The sequence below is a fragment of the Xyrauchen texanus genome, chromosome 22 (assembly GCF_025860055.1).
Source record: "Xyrauchen texanus isolate HMW12.3.18 chromosome 22, RBS_HiC_50CHRs, whole genome shotgun sequence".
Lineage (NCBI taxonomy): Eukaryota > Metazoa > Chordata > Actinopteri > Cypriniformes > Catostomidae > Xyrauchen > Xyrauchen texanus.
The window spans coordinates 25134940-25154794 of NC_068297.1; the positions used below are offsets into that span (position 1 = coordinate 25134940).

Consider the following 19855-nt stretch of genomic DNA (forward strand, 5'->3'; position numbering starts at 1 on the left):
AAAACTATTAGCTTTTTATTTATTTATTATAATTTTTTTGCATGTTTATTAAGTGCTTCTAGTTACAAATCAAAAAGGGAAATGGAAGTCATGCTCGGGTCTCAGGAGGTTAGGCCATATGCAAAGATTTGCGTAAAAACACATGGATGGAAACCCAGCTAGTGTTAACAAACATTTAAATAGCCATTTAGGCATTGTTTTAGGCTACTGTTGAAGGTTATGTAGCCTTTCAAAAACTTACCAACAGTTAATGCAGTAGTTTAATGTCAGCTAACATTAATATGACAAAGGTTACAACAATAGTAATAATAGCAAGTAAGTCTAGTCCTACATTTTCTGTGCTCTGAATATCTTGTTTCACTCTTGAATATTCATGTTGATAGTTTTTGTCTGTGCCAGTTTTATAGTAGTCTGACTTAAATATACTCCAGATATTTTAAGCAACCTGAGACGTTCATAGAAATATTCAAATGATCTCCTCTCTAAACCACTGTACACATCACGTTACAAGCTATCTTAATGGGGCAAATCATAGACATCTATTTGTAAGATTATATATGCTGAAGAATTGAAACAACATATATCTGGATCTAGGAAAAACCCAGCCTTTCAGTTTGGATTGTTTCCACGTCATAAATTACCGGCCTCCCAACAAGAACCCCCACCCAGTTAAAGCAGACTTTTCTTCTGTGCAAGGTTACCATCAGATTTGCACAACTCTTAAGACATTTCATCTTAATCTAGCCTAGCTAGATGATGCTAAAAATCACTTTGAACTGTGGTAACGTTTGTACCTGACAAATTAATGATTATAGCCTGATGTAACTCTTTAAAATGTGTGTAGCGATGTGCAATCACCTATAATTGATAAATATAATCTTTAATTTTGTATGATTTATCTCATTTTATGAAGAATGGTAACTATAAGGTTTAACTTGATAAAATGCAATGGAATGATCAGGAAAATCTGATGACAATGAATGAACTCGACGTCCCGAGAAGGAGTGAGAAGCCCTCGCTTCACAATTAACCTAATTCATACAGACAATAAACTTCGACCATACAGAAGCCAAAACATCGATGGAACGAACTTTCGACCAAGAACCGAGCAACATAAAGGATGCAGGACACGCAAGTAACACCTCCAATATTGTGATCAAAGTGCTGGTGTATTTATTAAACATGTTGGGTAATCCGATAGCAAATCAATGTAGACTCAAATAAGGTTAAATTGTTCTTAAGGCATTGTCAACAGACTCCATAAAGTTCATTTTCACTGTATTGATCATTTATTTCATATTCTATCACTTTTCAACAACCTGTCTCATGTATATACGTGTTAGATTAGATTTATGCTTATAATAGTAATAAAGTTTGTCTGTATTCAAAGATGATTGACTGTGGTATATTTTGATAAATTATCTCATCCCTGTTTCTAAACGATTTCGCTTCAAAGCTGTACCTAAATACGTGTGATATTATTTTCAATAAGCCGTGAGAATAATATCACTCCAATAAGTGAATTAATCATAATTCACTTATTAAAGCTAATTCCTTCCAGTAGAAATTGTGAGTGGATACAACGAGACGTTGTATTAAATGGTAAATGGTCTGCACTTATATAGCGCCTTTTTAAGCCTTAACAGTATTCAAAGCGCTGCGTCTCATTCACCCATACACACACATTCATAGCCTGCCATTGGGAGCAACTTTGGGGTTCAGTGTCTTGCCCAAAGACACTTCGGAGCATGTGGAGTGGAGATAAGGACAGTTTAATCTAGTCCATTGCTCACATTTTTCAAAACCCTAAATTCCCTCCTAAATTTAGCATGCATGCAAAATACCCATTTTAACTGATTGAGTCCACATCTCTAAATTATATATGTAAAACCCTACAATTATTTTTATAGAATTAGAATAACTATAGACAAACCCTAACCCTAATAGAAATGTAAAAACATTTGCTTCATGTGTAAATTGCTTTTCCAAATGAGGATGTCCCGGATGTCTCTAAAGGGAGATATTTGTCATATTAATCTAACTTGGTAGGACTATAGCTATGTACAGTACAAACACATAGATATACACATATCTGCCCTTCTTTATCTGTTTTTCAATTTCCGATTATACTTGATCTGTCCCTCTCATCTCCCATGAGCAGTGGAGCATGACATCACTCTATTACAGGGAGATCTCCTCCTGGAGTTTCAAGAGGACGGTTTCCTCACACTGCATCTCTCTGCTCACTGCTGGGACAGGGACAGATTACATATCTATTATCCCTACAGGACAAGTTCTTTTCATCAAATGTCTTTTCCAGTTTGGCATTAGAATTTAGTGCTTTTCCCTTTTCTTAGACAAAAAAAAAAAAACATAAACAAAACAAGAAACAGCATAGATCCATCAGATAAGAGTAAAATCAATCTTGTTTCATCATCACTGCAAGTTACTGTGTGATCTGGCATGTTATCTCATACTAAATATACACAGTGTGACTTTATATGTGAAGAAGCACAACATTTACATAAAGCCTGTCTGGTTATGCAATGCAGCAAAGTACTGTAGTTAAATTACACATTTCAACATTACAGTTCAAGGTTCTAGATTGCCTAGTCCAGAACTTTTTAGTAGGTTAAAGGAATGTTCTGGGTTCAACACAAGTTCAGCTCTACTCTCAGTATATGTGGCATGCTGTCGATTACCAAAGAAAATAATTTCAACTCATCTCTCAGTTTGTAAAAACACACAACAATTGTGTTTGCAGTAATGCCCTTACAATGAATGCCTATTGGGCAAGATGAAGGGTTTGACAGCAGAAATATGAAGCATGTATTTTTGTTAAAGCACTTACAGGTTGTGCTGGCTAGTAACATATTACAGGTAATCTGGATTAATTAATCAGATTACAAAATGATGTACTAGTAATTGGATTCAATTACATTTTAATATACTTGCAATTGGATTACAGTTACTTTTTCATAGATTACATGATTACATATTAACAAGACAATGGCAGTAAATTGTTAATAATTATTGATCATCCTAATCATTCAATTGTTTTTTTTTTTTCAATTCTAAATCACCACATCGTTGATATTTGTTCGGTCAGTCTTCTAGTGTTTTCGGAAGACAGGGGAAGGGTTGTGTGTATTGCACTTAGAACTGATACTCGCTACTGGCCAGCTAGGTGAAGATGGAGCGGTCTCAGCATTTAAACACCGGATCATGTGAGATAATTACATTTTTAAAAATGAAATTACACCAATGGTGTGCAGCTCACACATTGAATATAATTGATTCAAAGGATCTAGTTGTTGCCATCTCTAAGGGTCCTGCCCGCAGGGTACACAATATTTCAACTGCAAAATCTGCAGCAATATGAAACAAAGCCCATTGCGATACTGTTGCTGCTGATGCAGTGGAGTCCACGCCAATATTCTTGCTGTTCAAAAGAGAATATCTTGCACCTCAGCTTTGGAATATGTGAACCATCAGTAAGCAGCAAGTGTTAAAAGTGTTTCAGAGATTTTAGATGAAAACTTTTACCTAGCAACGTCATTGCTGTTGATTTTATGGTCATTAATGTTCATAATGTTGCTATTGTTTTATGCACTTCAAATGAACTTGATGTCTCAGAGTTTTGAATTGTACATTTTGGCCATGCACTAAATGCACTTTTTAAAAATGTCATAAAGAGCCCTTTTTGTTAGTAATAAAGAATGGATTACATTTTCTTCCTCTTTGTACTTTTATGTGATTATCCAACTAAAATGCATGTGACAAAATAAAATAGAATTAGGTTGAAAGTAATCCAAAAGTAATCAGATTATATTACCCCAAAAGTAATCAGATTATATTACCCCAAAAGTGTAATCTACGACATTATGTTACTGATTGCATTTTTTGCCATGTAATTTGTAATCAGTACCGGATTATAATTCAAAAGTAATCTGCCCAGACTGTTTACAGGTATATTAATGCTTCCACACAAAATGTGTTATTTAACCTGTTAAATTGTCTAAATCGTCCTTTTAGGAGTGAGTCTACCATTCTAGATGGATGAATTTCTGGTTATGTGTGACCAACCACATTGTATAAGTAGTTTTATTTTACATTTAATTATGTAAATATTCTGAATGTTTACTTGAAAACTGAAAACTTACTTAATAAGTATCTTTTGCTGGCAATTTGTTTATTTGTTAATTTAATTGCTTGTCTTTATATACAAATAATGACTTAAAACTTAAAATTAAACAGTTGTGCATGAATACATTTAAGACTACATTCCACTTTTTTAATATATTAATTATAAATTCTGAAAAAATATTATTTACATTATAAATAGTCTATATATTTATAATGTAAATATGAATATACATATTTAAATACATATTTAATAATTAAATAGCAAGCAAGGAGTGTGTTCAACATGCATTACTTAATGAACTATACCTGTTATGCATTCTTAGCACATGCACTTATTGTCTGACAATTATCAGTTATGCAAACAATAGAGGATCAACGGTCAACGGTCATAAATAATTCTGGCATGACTTCTGGCTGGATATTCTGGTATAAGTGCCAATGTCAGGTGACCTGGGACAGACGTTCCTTCAGTGATCGAAATATTTAAAAAGAAAACCAACCTAGTCTCACAGAATGTACATTACAATACAGTAACTACATTTTTGAAAACTTAGTTTTACTAAGTGCATATACTAGAGGCACTAAAACAACTGTACACTTTATTCACTTTCACACAAATCATAACTACAACAGCTGATTATGACTTTATAAAGACATATTTTTCACTCTATTACTCTCACACTGCCATGTTATAATATCGAAACACTTTTACTCTAGCACATAATTAAAAAAATTATACATTTTAACGCTTGTATTACAGACCCACCTATATTTACACACTTATTCCAAACTGATTAGCTTGTGTGTTAGCTCACCTCATAGAGCAGGGGTTGGTAACGTATGGCATACGAAGGGGTAATCGCTGGCACACCAGCAACGGCAAAAGAGAAGTAGACTTTTTTTATTTATATAAATACCGCACCTGCATTCCAATCTACATCTTGATGTAATCCTTCCTCATGATCACGCAGAATGTTTTCATTAGCAGAATGGGAGGCTAAACAAAAAGTAAAAATGTGACGAGGGGGACTGAGTAGCTCAGTGGTAAAGACACTGTCAACCAACCCTGGAGTTTGCTAGTTTGAATCCCAGGGCGTGCTGAGTGACTCCAGTCAGATCTCATAAGCAACCAAATTGGCCTGGTTGCTAGGGAGGGTAGAGTCACATGGGTAAATCTCCTCGTGGTTGCTATAATGTGGTTCAATCTTGGTGGGGCGCGTGGTGAGTTGAGCGTGGATTCTATGTCTCCGTGGCAACGCGCTCAACAAGCCACGTGATAAGATGCACTGGTTGATAAAGATGTCTGTTTGTTTGCCAGTCATTTGCTTTTAGGACACTATCGGTTACGTTTAAGTTTTAGGTTAGAGAGGTATGTTTTACTCATTAAACCTCTATCCAACATTCACCTTTAAAACCTCGTCTGATTAAACACCATTTCACTCCTTTATGGCACCCCCTGCTGAACATTTCACTGAGAAACTGCAGCAAAACAAGTAATGAAGCACGTAATTTTGTTTTGCAAAAAAGTTGCCATGGTAACATAATTTTCATGAGATCAGGCTGAAGAAAACACACCTTCAGTGTGATCTGATCTTCCCTAGACAATCCAATTCACATTTTTTCATAGATTTATATGGCCTTGCTCTGTGGCCAGTGCTATTTACAACCAGTCTGTTTCTAGTAGTATACTTTGCTGTTGACATGACCTAGGCCTTAGTTTGCTTTAGTGTTGTTTGAATAATAATCAGTATTCAGCAGCACTGGTTATTTTTAGAGCCTGCAGCAGTAGAGAACACAGCATGGTCCAGTACATCCATTCTGACCCCAGATCAAAGGAGCAGTAGTCACTCAGCCGGCAACTTAATGGATGCTCACTTATTCCCCCTGGACTTGTTTACTCATAAGAATGGCATGGATGGGGGAGGGCAGTATGGATTAATCTTCACAAGCCAATGGCAGGGCTAAATTAATACTGCCATGCAAAGGCAAAATGCATTGCATTTTCTCAAAATTGAGTTAGGACCGAATTCTGGTCTCTTAGACTATGATCTATACTGTGACAGATGGGTTTGGCTAAACTATGCTCTTATATTGTGAAAGTGCCATATACACCAAATCCACACTAAAACTAAGTAACTTGGGAGCCATTTTTCTCAACTTCAGTGTAGGACCAGAATAACTCGGCATATTGCTTTTAAAACCTCATGATGAACTGGATGGCATTAGCTTTACACTGCAGAGAAAGCTGGAACATGTCACAGTGTAATTTGGTGCATTTGTTGTTCCTGTTGTTAGTAGCAGGGCTTATTTGTTGTTACAGTGGATGTGGGAGCTTACTGAATTCTGTACTCACTTGTGCATGTGTTCCACGCCTGTGAAAATCATTACGCCATAGGCAAGACCACTCTGTACAAGAAAGTGTAAAGCATACCTGAAATGAAGCACAGGGGAGAAGAGGATTCCAGTGAGGAAGAGTCTAAAGTCATTTCTTTCTGCAACAAAAACTTAAATCCAATCACTTTATTCATATACATTTTTATTAGTATAATGAAATACTGTAAAACGAGGTAGCCTGCAATTGTTACCTTAAAGGAATATTCTAAATTCAGTACAAGTTATGCTCATTAGACAGTAATTATGACAATGTTAATTGCCAAAAATATATATTTTTAACTCGATCCTCCTTTTCGTTTAAAAAAGGCAAAAATCGAGGTTCCATTGAAGCACTTACATTAAAAGTGAATTTTTGGAGGGTTTAAAGGCAGAAATGTGAAGTTCATAATGTCAGGTTTTGTGGAGGATATGGCAGGACTCAAACGCAGAGGAGCGATATGGGCTTTTATTAATAAAATACATAACAAAAACAAACATAATATAACAAATGCACAAGGAAATGAGAAAATACAAACCCAAGTGCATTCACACAGCATGAGATAAAACACAAGTGCCTGGATTCAACCACAGAGTAAATAAATCAAAGCAACCGAAGTGGCTGAATCCAGACACAAGACATAAAACAGACATAGTACACGTACATGTCAGGGATCTGCCACAAAGGGGAAAAAACACAGAACTAAGGGTTTTGACACAAAAATTTATAAAAGCACTTACATTCATTCTTCTAATGTAAAAACGAATGTATTATTTGAGCTAAAACATTATTTAAATAGTTGTTTTTACAGTCATTTAGGTTTTCTGCATTGTGTCGTCATGGCAACAGTTACAAATTGGGTACAACTTTACACAGAAAAGGATAGTACATTATTTTATCACTCCAAAATCATGTTTACACCCATACTGTTTATGCCTTTTGGCTGTACTTTTGAAACAGTGAGTAGTTTAATGTTAACACATTGGCCCCATTCACTTCCATTGTGGAACCCAGTTTTTTTATCTTTATAAAGAAAATTAGGAACGAGTCGAAATTAAGTTTTGTGGTAATCAACTTCATAACACAAAATGCTGTTGATTGAGCTTATCTTGTATTGAGCCTGGAATATTCCCCTAAGGAGCTTTTTCTACCTGACCCAAACCATAAAAAATGTCAAATAATGAATGAGTAATGAATAAAATTAGGACATACTGTATTAACAAATCTTATGCAACTTCATTGTTTAAAGGCTTTCTCACTTTCTGTCATGTTCATTGCGTAATGACTTCCTGTGAGGTCGGGATATGGGTGTGTTGACCTCTGCACAGGGAGCTGTACGGAGTCTACTCGGAATCATTTGATGTGTTTGAGTGTCAGTTTACTCATAACTGATGCAAATTACTCATACATACAATTGTGATCACAATGTGACCTTTTGCTAAAAACATCTTGTGATGTGGATATAAAGGGAACTTGGTTTGTGTTTATAACCAATTTTGGTTTATGTGGGCAGGACCTAAATTAAGGTCCAACAGATATACACACATCTTTAAACTAAGAACAGAAGAATCAAAATAATAATTTTTCCACAAATGGACATTTCCTGGTTTGGAACGTGCAAGTAAACCTTAGCAGGGTAAACTTCAACAGCAGTGAATAGGAGACAATGCAAAGAATAATATTATGTTTCCACTACTTACCAAAATAAGGAAGAAAATAGAGAGAGATGGATTGGAGTCAAAAGAGAGAAAAATGCTAAATGTACTGTCACTTCCACGGCAACTGTACTTGAAACCCCATCACAGCAGTGTTGACTAGTTTCTTTTTTTTTTTTTTTTAGTTAAGTTAATGACAGGAAATTATAACAATATAAAAAAGTTTTTAAGCTGAATTAAGTAGGAAACGCATCATCAAAGTCTGTGAAAAAGGTTCATTTTAAGAAGAATCAAACTTTTGAAAAGCTTTGGTCATCAAAAGTGCACTCAGTAATTGTTTCCCCAATAAAAAAGTGTTACTCCTAAAGAAACAAATTGTAATTTTGAAACATACAGTATGCAGAAAATCATGACCGCTCACATGAGATGAGGACTCCAGTCATATCAGTGACCTTATTGAAGCTGTTATAGTACATGGGGCAGGGGTGCCCTCATGGGGGCTGCCATTTTAGAATCACATGACCAGCTGAATACTACTCGATTAAACTCAGTAACCGTCTTGTTCTTGGACACTTTCTCTCTTGGATTAAATGAATCATGGTTGAATGTGAATAGTGAATTTCTACAAATGGTATCTGTAACTGAAAACTATTGATTTTAAATGATGTTGCATCCACACCACTAGGTGTCACTGTAAGTCCAAGATGACATGAGCAAAAAGTTACGGAGTGTACCTATAAGCCAACATGCCTTTCTTTCCCCTCTAGCTCCTACATGGCATAAACTAACTGCTAGTATGGTGTAGGTGGTGGCGGGTTTGGATTTTCAATTTTGCAGTGTAATGGTATTGGGCCTATTTAAATAGGTAACAATATCACTTAAAGGAACAGTTCACCCAAAAATGAAAATTCTCTCATCATTTACTCACCCTCATGCCATCCCAGATGTGTATGACTTTCTTTTTTCTGCTGAACACAAACAATGATTTTTAGTAGAATATATCAGCTCTGTAGGTCCACACCATGCAAGCTTTGAAATGCACATAAAGGCAGCATAAAAGTAATCCATTCAACTCCAGTGGTTTAATCCATGTCTTCTGAAGTGGTAAGAACAGACTCCTTTTTCACTGTACATCTTGCCATTGAAGTCTCTAGGCGCGATCATGATTTTAAGATGGATTACACTTCCTAATGCAGAGCGCTAGATAGCACTAGGAAGTGTAATCCATCTTGAAATCATGATCACTAAGGAGACTGCTGATGTCAAGGTTTAGAGTGAAAAATGAGTTATATTTCATGCTGTTCTCACCCAAAACCAATTAGATCACTTCAGAATAAGTATTCCACTGCATTCATATGTAATGCTTTTATGCTGCCTTTATGTGCTTTTTGGACCTTCATAGCTTTGTCCACCATTCACTTGTATTGAATTGACATACAGAGCAGAGATATTCTTCTAAAAATCTTTGTTTGTGTTCAGCAGAAAAAAAGAAAGTCAGGGATGGCATGAGGGTGAACATTTTTGGATGAACTGCTTCTTTAAGTTTTGCTTAAAAAAAAGGATCAAAATCCACTTACACCTAACACAGTCTGACTTGACTTAGCAGCTGAACAGAGAAAATAGCTCATTACCAGCAGACTGCTGCCTGATGGGGCAAGAGTAAGTGTGCATCATCATGGACTTACATCAACCTTTAGAGTAATGTACCTTTACCAAGGTCATGCAGAAACTATCATCGAAAGGGAAATTAAAGCGTCTGGCAGGGAACTATATGAATTTTGAAGACCAATTGAAATCGCTTTGAAACGAGCGCAGTTCTCTCACTCCACACAGAATTATGTTGAGGTGCTCTTATTTAACAAGGGTACAGATTGCTGTTGCTACAGTAACAGCTGTCAAAATCATTTGGCACAAGTGTGAAGCATTTAAACCCCAGATTATTTATCCTTTTCAGATTAAAGACCTTAGAGTGCTTTCAAAAGTCCAAAAGATCTAGCTAGGGCTTTGGAAATACCATTAAATCGATGTGGAAGAAAGCAGACATTTGCTGCTTAATGAGTCTGTGCAAACATCCTTCCATGTCAATAGACTGTACTAATCATTGATCTTTCTATAACAATACAAATTATGTAGAGAGATAAATGAATAATCATGGATTGGGTTTGACGTCTGTATTTAAATATTTGTATAACGTGTGTGTGTGTGTGTGTGTGTGTGTGTGTGTGTGTGTGTGTGTGTGTGGGCAGGTTTAAGTGGTTTACAAGGACTTTTTTTTAGGTTACAAACTGATAATTACAAGGTATTATGCTATAAATGTGGTTTATGAGGACATTCCTAGAGTCCCCATAATTCAAATAATTTAAAAAGCATACTAAATTATGTTGGGGTTTTTTTGACAATGTAAAAATGCAATTTTTGTGAGGGGTAGGTTTAGGGTTAGGGGATAGAATCTATAGTTTTTACAGTATAAAAATCATTATGTCTATGGAAAGTCCTCATAATGATAGGTAGACCAACATGTGTGTGTGTGTGTGTGTGTGTGTGTGTGTGTGTGTGTGTGTGTGTGTGCATATATATATATATATATATATATATATATATATATATAATACTATGCACACACACACACACACACATATGATTATTCATTTATATATATATATATATTAGGGCTGAAAAATTTCACGCGTTAATTTCTGTGATTAATATTATTTGCTCAGTTAGGGTGGGGGTGGGGTTATGGAATTTGCTGCCTTACAGGAACAAACCTAGGCACTTTTGTACAATGAGCAAAACTTCAGCAATGTTTTCCCCATTTTCTGTGAGTGACATTAGCTATGTTTCCATCAACATTTTTTTTTTATCCACATTTTGGGATATCGCGTAAAAACCTCTGGATGGAAATCAAATAAAAATGTGAATAAAAAAAACGTATACGCTCATTTGAGGTGGATACATTTTTTTATTCGATAAGAAGAAATGCGTATAATCTATGATGGAAACACATTTACCGAATAAAGTCCTATTGAATTTGTTAGGAATAAAAGATGCGCATCAAAACGTCATGTGACTGAACAACTCGTTCATTACTGGAACATTAACCAGCGGGCCAATCATCGCATCTGAAATGTTGCTCTGGTCATTCTGATAATGGTGTCTAGAAAATCCTCCAAAAGCCTTCAAAGAGTCTGCAGGGCAAATAAGTCGAAAACAAACTTGACCTGTGGCATATATACATTTTCAGGAGGTACTCAACTGCACATCCTCACACAGAAACTAATAGTATGAAGCAGAGCACACTTATTCATTGTACGCAGCGCATGTCCCGGGCATAATAAACATGGGAGCGGATTTACTGTACAGAGAATGAAGATATCACCAGCAAATGGGCGAGTCATATGGGCAAGCTGCTGTATCTCTTCGCATCGCAAGAAAACACTCGGTGAATTTCATCTGAATCCATTTCAAAAGCTAAACCGCAGTGGCGGAGCTAGGGAGCCTGTGGCCACCATGGACCAAAGCCTGGCCACCCCACTCGCAATTGCTGTTTTATAAATTTTTTTTTTTTGTAAATTTTTTTTACACAACTTTAGAGTTGAAATCATCTCTGTACAAATGGACTAACTTAACACTTGCGCACTCCAAGGTCACCAAACCTCTCCGTCCCGGGGGTCATTGCATCCACTCACCCCCACCACAGACTGATCGCTTGCCCCTGCCTGGCCACACTTTTGAAAAACTCCTGACTCCGCCCTTGCTAAACCGCCCAAGACAGACATCGCGTGTTCGCGATAGAGACTGAGAAGGATGTGGCCGTTCACCAAACTGCAGCCAGGTATACTTGTAGAGACTGAACAGCAGCCCAACCAAATAATAGTTTTGAGATTTTAAAGTTCAGCAAATTAAATTGAAACATTACGTTTGTTTATATCTGTATATATAGTGTTTAATAATATATTGGCAATGTACACTTAAGTTTCTCTTGCCAATAAAGTTAGAAATCAATTGAATCTGCCCATTTGATTCCATTATTTAAAAAGTTCCCTGGAAAACGGCAGAAGATTTTGCCCAAAATTTAATTACAACATGTCCACTGATTTAATGGCATGTATTCATAAACTTGTGTCAACGATTACTACCTGTAAATATGTGTCCAATTAAAAAAAAGTGAATTGAGACAAAGTATAAAGTAAATATAGTTATGATCATTTTTTTATGTTTGCCGAAATGTATCAGATTAATTGCGATTAATCACAGAAAACGTAAGATTAATTTGTTTTTTTGTATCAATTCACAGCCCTATCGATTCACACACACACACACACACACACACACACACACACACACACACACACACACACACACACACACACACACACACACATGTTGTGTTTCCATGTTTTATGGGGACTTTCCATAGACATAATGGTTTTTATACTGTACAAACTTTATATTCTATCCCCTAAACCTAACCCAACCCCTAAACCTAACCCTCACAGAAAACTTTCTGCATTTTTACCTTTTCAAAAAACATAATTTAGTATGATTTATAAGCTGTTTTCCTCATGGGGACTGACAAAATGTCCCCACAAGGTCAAAAATTTCGGGTTTTACTATCCTTATGGGGACATTTGGTCCCCACAAAGTGATAAATACATGCTCACGTGCGCGCGCACGCACGCGCACACACACACACAAACACACATATAGAGTACTGTGCAAGATTCTTTGGCACATAAGATGTTTCACAAAAGCATTTGTCTTAAAATGGTTATTTATATCTTCAGCTTTAGTGTGTCAATAGGAAATATGAATGTTAGACTCACAAACATTACTATTGCAACTAGAAAAGATTACAATAGAATAACAGGGAGCCCTGCAACAGATGTCATGGCCCCCACAAAGCCCCTCACTGAACATCGTGTCAGTCTGAGATTACAAGAATAGACAGTAGCAATTGAGACAGCCGAAATAAACTGAAGAACTGTGGTGAATTCTCCAAGAAGCTTGGAACATCCTATCTGCCAACAACCAAGAAAAACTGTGTCCAGGTGTACCTGGGAAAATTGGTGCTGTTTTAAAGGCAAAGGTGATCACACCGAATATTGATTTAATCTTTTTTATGTTTACTGGACTTTGTATGATGTTAACTAATAAATGAAAACTATTTATGCCATTATTTTTTCACTATGCAACTTTTTCCACAAGTGCCTAAAACTTTTGCACAGTACTGTATATATATATATTACAAAATGTATGCAAGTCATCCTTTTTAAATAGCAAAATATAATAAAATAGCAAAATCAATCATTCTGTTTTTAAATGAGATTTTTTTTTATTTTCACATTTCATAATAGTAACATTCTATGATGACAAATGTAAAAAAATAGTTCAGGTCAAAATAGGAGATTATTTAAAAACATACTATGCACTTGATGACCCAAGTTAGAAAAACCACCAATAAACAATCAATATGTTCTATGCATTGTATTTTGAAGTGTACAATATGTCCCCTGGACAGAAAAGTGGCAACACTTATATTCTGTTGTTGTAAACATGTACAGATCAATAAAGACGTCTGCAAACAGCATCTCTCAGGTTCCACAAACAAATAGAACATAGAGCAGACTGCTAATGAGACTATGCTCTTCTGCCAGCACACCACAGGCTCTTTACAAATTGAATGGCCCACTAACCGACTATCAATGACCCTGCCCTGGATCAATGTGGGAAGACCTAATATATATGAGGGATGAAATACACTCACCAGCCAAAGCAGAAGAGAGCCAGATAGAAGCCCAGCAGGGTGGCAACTACATGCCGGATGAAGGGACTGGTCTTACTGGGATGCAGGTAGAGCCTGAACCAGAAGGCCATTACCAGGGCAAAGAGCTGGCACACCACAAAGTTCACCTAAAGAGATATAGACATAGACATTTACATTTACATTTACTATACATTAGTCACATGTAACCAAACTTTTCACTACGCCATATAGTCTGGTCCACTTTGCAGCTTAATGTGGCCAATAATGTTGGCTTAGCACATTACATGTTTTTAATGCATGTTTTTAAATCTCCAACTTTGACAAGCCTTGACCAGTAGGTGGTGATAGGCAAGAATGTGGAAGTGAAAGTGAAGATTTATAGTAAAAAGGGACATATTGATCTGTTTCTCACCCACACCTATCCTATCACTTCAGAAAACATGGATTAAACCACTTGAGTCTCAAGGATTCCTTTTATGCTGCCTTTTTGTGTTTTCTGGAGATTCAAAGTTCTGGCCACCATTCAGTTGCCTTGTATGGACCTACAGAGCTGAGATATTCTTCTAAAAATCTTCATTTGTGTTCTGCAGAAGAAAGAAATTCGTACACATCTGGGATGGCATGAATGTAGGAATGAGGAGAGAATTTTCTTTTTTGGGTGAACTATTCCTTTAATACACTTTCCTTTCTTTAAAATTCAGCCCAATGAATGTCAATAAGATTGTGTGCCTTTGCATGGTAAAGAAACCCACATAGGCCTTACAATACCCCTTATATAAGCACGTAGATCATTTTTGTTCTGTTCTGTTCAGACATGAGGGCACCAGACATGCTGATCTGAATTCAGAGAGCTACTGTACGATACAGTGTCAAGTCTGGACCTGAAATTATCTTACTCATAAAGGATCTACAATCAGTCGCTAGCCCTTCCTTTACTTCAAGAACATTTCACTTATGTAAAATCAAATGTTTCAACTTTACATGCCACTATAAAAGCAACAGAACTATTTGAACTCATAAGTCCCAGTTTGGTGCCAGCTTACACTCTTATTATTGAGGTAATCAAGCCAAATAGGCATTTTAAATCCAAACCCTTCCGAAACAATGGCCTGTATTAACCATTGTAATAGTGGTGTAATAAAAAATACGCCTCTTTCCATTAGCTAATGGAGGTCTTATATTAGTGCCAAAGCTGCTTTTCTGCCATCATGCAGGCTGGTGAGATGGTGGCTATGTTCAGAATGGAATTCTGATGTACTGATAGCTGCATACTGCACAGTATCCTCTATACTGAATAGTATTTATTTAAAAAAAAATTATACAATGATACATTTTAAATATGGTATATATTTTTTTCAAATGACCTCGCTATGTTGCAATTTGGTGAGTGCTGTCAAGTTATCATGTTAGAAATAACTACAGTTATTTGGCTATTTCATTTAATTTCATATAAAAATGGCAAACTTCTGGCAGCCTAATCAAATATGGAGTCAAGAAATATTGCTTCCTTTTCATTTATTTAGTCACTTCTGATAAGGAAGAATGCCAGTCCAACACATAGCATTGTGGAATTCAGCACAAGTACCGGTAGTAGGTTTGCATAGAGAAAATATACATACTCTATGCATGTAGTATGCATACTGCATACCACAGAAATAATATGTGTAGTATGGTATGTCAGTAATGGTCTGAGGAACCACATGGACACATTCAAATTCTCACTGCTGTTCAGTGGCATTTTATCTGATTCTATGTGTATGTGTGTGTGTGTGCGCATGTATGATAAAATGAGAGTGAGGTCATTCTCATGTGCCAGCTGCCATGCAAATGAGCTCCAGCTCAACAAAGCAACAATCCGTCTTGAGCCCAGAATAACTCCACCTTCAGTCCTGCTTTCTTTATGTCTCACTCTCTATTCATTTTACTCAAGTTCAGTTAACTCAGTAGATTCTATTGACAGGGACAAAGCATGTCTTTTATATTAAGTGCAGCCCATCCTCTCTCTGCCTAAATAAACTGTGCCGTTATGACGTCAATGATAACCCCCCCCCCCTCCGCCCCAATAATCAAAACAAGCAAGTACAAACCCCCATTATACCACGATCACTGGAAACATATAAATGCTTCACGCTGCAACAAGTATAGAACATTGATTATTAGACAATACAAAGCTGCCTTACAAAGTCAATATATTGTTTGTTTAATCCCCTTTTCATTGAACAAAAGCCTATCGCTGGCCTACAGTCCACAGCAATCCAGTTTTCAACTGAGTTCATTGATCTGTTTAAGGTAGACTTGAGAGATGCTCTCAAAGGATGCATTCTTGCATTTCGTCTGTACACATGTGACTTATGGACGCTTTTGGTGCATCAGTATCTCTAGCCTGTGCCGAGTTAAATGTAGTTTATACTTAAAAAATGCTTCTTGAGACTATTGCATTCTGCTCTGTCCATCTGTCTTTGATCAGCTGTCAGATTGTTGTCTGTACAGCTGCACACAAGACTTGCAGAAACAGGTGGCATATCAAGCTTGAATTGGTAGGAAAACTCCTTATTACGGTTGCAAGAATTATTTCTCCTAAACTCCTAAAAAAAATTATTTTTATTTTGCATTATATGTAGGAAATCATGACCGCTCACATTAAAATGAAGACTCCAGTCATATCAGTATCCTTATTAAGTTATATTGTACATGGAGAGGGTCCGCACATGGGGGCCGCCATGCAAGAATCACATGACCAGCCGAATACTACTAGCTTAATCTCAGTAACCGTCCTATTATTTGACACGTTAAAGTAATCATGGCTGACTGTGAATGACTCTGGAGTGGTGGTGTAGTGGGCTAAAGCACATAACTGTTAATCAGAAGGTCACTGGTTCGATCCCCACAGCCACGGCCATTGTGTCCTTGAGCAAGGCACTTAACTCCAGGTTGCTCCGGGGGGATTGTCCCTGTAATAAGTGCACTGTAAGTCGCTTTGGATAAAAGCGTCTGCCAAATGCATAAATGTAAATGTAAATGAATACTAAATATCTACAATGGCATCTGAAACTGAAAACTATTGATTTTAAATGATGCTGCATCCAAGCCACTAGGTGTCAGTGTAAGTCTAAGATGACACAAAAACAAAAGTTACTGAGTGCATCTTTAAATTAAAATGCTTTGTAGGAATGACCCAACAATAGTTTCTCACCCCATGCTCACTTTGTAATACAAGAAAACTAACTGAAATTATTTCCATCTTTAAAGAATTTGAGATTAATTCAATAAATGAAGACAAATATGATAGAAACATGAAAATGTCCTGCATAGTAGGGATGGCAAAACAATAGTTTTCCATCAAAGCATCAAAACTCAGAGAATGCTATTGACATATCAATAGGAAGGTGCTTGGTTTGTTTTCACTGGTCTATTTCTGTCACTCTAAGTTAAACTGTACAGAGACAGCCATTGTTTTCCAGTCTGCATAAACAGGTCACAGCAGAGGGCCACAAACAATAGCTCATTGGCTGCTTCCTTGTATCCCCCACGCTTTCTCTATTATCATAAGAAGCATTGTCATTGGCTGGATAGATCTGTCTCTCTCTCACACACACACAACTGTAAGTAATTGTGGTAAGACAGATTTATGAAGATGATGGGCCTCTGCCATTTCTCCATTGTTTCGTCTCTGAGAGCTCTTTCACGAATGACCAGTTTTCGACCGCCATTTGTGGTCGCTTAAGAGCCATTAAATAGAACCATATAATTAAACCGAATTAATCTGGGACAATTAAACCCCGATTAAAGATAACCTACTCTTGCTCTAGGACTGACACGGTCTGAAAACAGACGAGGGCTTTGGAGTACAGTGTTTTACAGGTTATACTAATGTTAAATAGGTAAAGGAAAAATGAGCACAAGCTATCTGCTTACAAACGAAACACTTAGCTATAGCATTTACATTTACATTTACATTTATGCATTTGGCAGACGCTTTTATCCAAAGCGACTTACAGTGCACTTATTACAGGGACAATCCCCCGGAGCAACCTGGAGTTAAGTGCCTTGCTCAAGGGCCCAACAGTGGCATCTTGGTGGTGCTGGGTCTTGAACCCCCGACCTTCTGGTCAGTAACCCTGAGCCTCAACCACTGAGCCACCACTGCCCCCCATAGCATTATATTAGCTGACACAAACAGGACCCTGTTTGCTCGACTAAGCACATGTGCATATACACATGACCTCAAGAGAATACCTCATGTTTACCATATTTGTATTAGTCCTATTAGTCCCTACTACATAGGAAATAATAATATGTTATATACATTTTTGAGGCTTTCAGTCAATGTATGTTTGTGATGAAACGTCATGACCAGGGCCATTGTGGCACCCAAGGTGAGATCACTATTGAAGAGCCCCGGGTGGAAAAGTGTTTGGTGGGTGGGTTAGTATCGGATGTGTTTGGCGATCTCATAAAAGATGACTCCGTCTGCACTTCCTCATTGGCACAACATTAAGTGGTAAATGGTATTGGCAACCCTTTAATATAGGCCGGCGCTTGAGTGTATTCAGCAGCAATTGATTGGATTGTGAAAAGTGGACGTTCCATACCACAATGGAGCCACACCTGAATGCAAGTTGCCAGTCAATTATGGAGGACTACTCTGCTCCTGAAATACGGCCAGTCACCCTTCTTAAACGAGATGTGAAGGCTGAAGATCAGGTTCAACTTCAAGAGCAAGTCCCAATGTTTCCCAATAATAATGCTACTTTGAAAAATCCGTCATTATCGTTTACATGCACGATTGTACACCTATTAGGCTTATTATGACAATATGTAAGGTTGGCTGTCCTTTATGGGGTAAGGTTATAATATATTTATAAACTGATTGGTACATCTCGATTTCTCCACCGAATTCTCGATTTCTCATGTAAATTATAGTGCCGTTTTTACTGGCTAACCCGTAAAATAAGTGTTCTTATGTATTGCGCACAAATGCCTGATTACAAATTGATGTCAAAAGCAGAGAACAACCCAATGATGATTTCAAATCTCATGTATCCAAGGGTTTCTTACCATCTTCATATCAAGGGTTTGATCATTATCAGCGTATTGCTGCGCATGCAAATGTGGTCATTATTGTCATAATGTTTATTAAGTTTAATGGCATTAAATTACTAGGTTAACTACTGGCAAGAGTTAAAGATTGCACTGCGTAAATGTGTGCTCTCTAGCGACACCTGTGTTTAAAATTAAAATTGCAAGCAATTTGCAGAAGAACACTTTACGTCCGTTGTGTTTCGACACTGCTCCTCTGGCAGATAAATCTCATGATTTCAGGTTACCTGCACATCGCCTGATCTGATCATGACTGGGTGAATTTCACAGCCATAACATGCTATTTTCATGTCGATATTATTTAGTTATACAATTAAACAGTAAAAATGAAATATTACTTGCTTTGATGAAGATAAACAACACTCTTATTTAGGCTACATATTTTGAATGAATTGGACCTACTTTATATTAGGTGGCCTTAACTACTATGTACTTAATAATTTGATACAATGCACTTATTATGTACATCCATGTTGATGCATTGCAATTACATTTAAAGTACTTGCATTTAATTACATATGTAGTTATACTGTTAACTTTATCCCTAACCCAACCCTTACCCCAAAACCTAACTCTAATTCTAACCCCTAATCCTAACCCTAAATCAACCCTTACTCCTAAACATGAAGCAATTTGCAGAACAATATGTAGTTACACAGTAAATATATAGTCTTGTATGTATTCAATGTTAGTACATAGTAGTAAATAGAATTTATGAATCCATATCTAATATCTTCTTCTATTTACAGACTTTAAAGATGTTTCTTCTTCTGTTTATATATTGCACTGTTAATATCTTGCAGTATAATTTTTATC

The 19855-nt window shown here is 36.7% G+C and overlaps 1 protein-coding gene across 1 annotated transcript in view; it reads right to left on the reverse strand.

Moving 5' to 3' along the window:
* Window positions 1–19855, reverse strand: part of LOC127662724 (lysophospholipid acyltransferase 2-like) — an 89018-nt gene that overhangs the window by 40328 nt on the left and 28835 nt on the right. Inside the window, exons 2-3 of the mRNA XM_052154014.1 lie at window positions 13940–14085; window positions 6500–6577 (exon numbers count right to left, since the gene is read on the reverse strand). Coding sequence (XP_052009974.1) covers window positions 6500–6577; window positions 13940–14085 — 224 coding nt within the window. The remainder of the gene's footprint in view (window positions 1–6499; window positions 6578–13939; window positions 14086–19855) is intronic.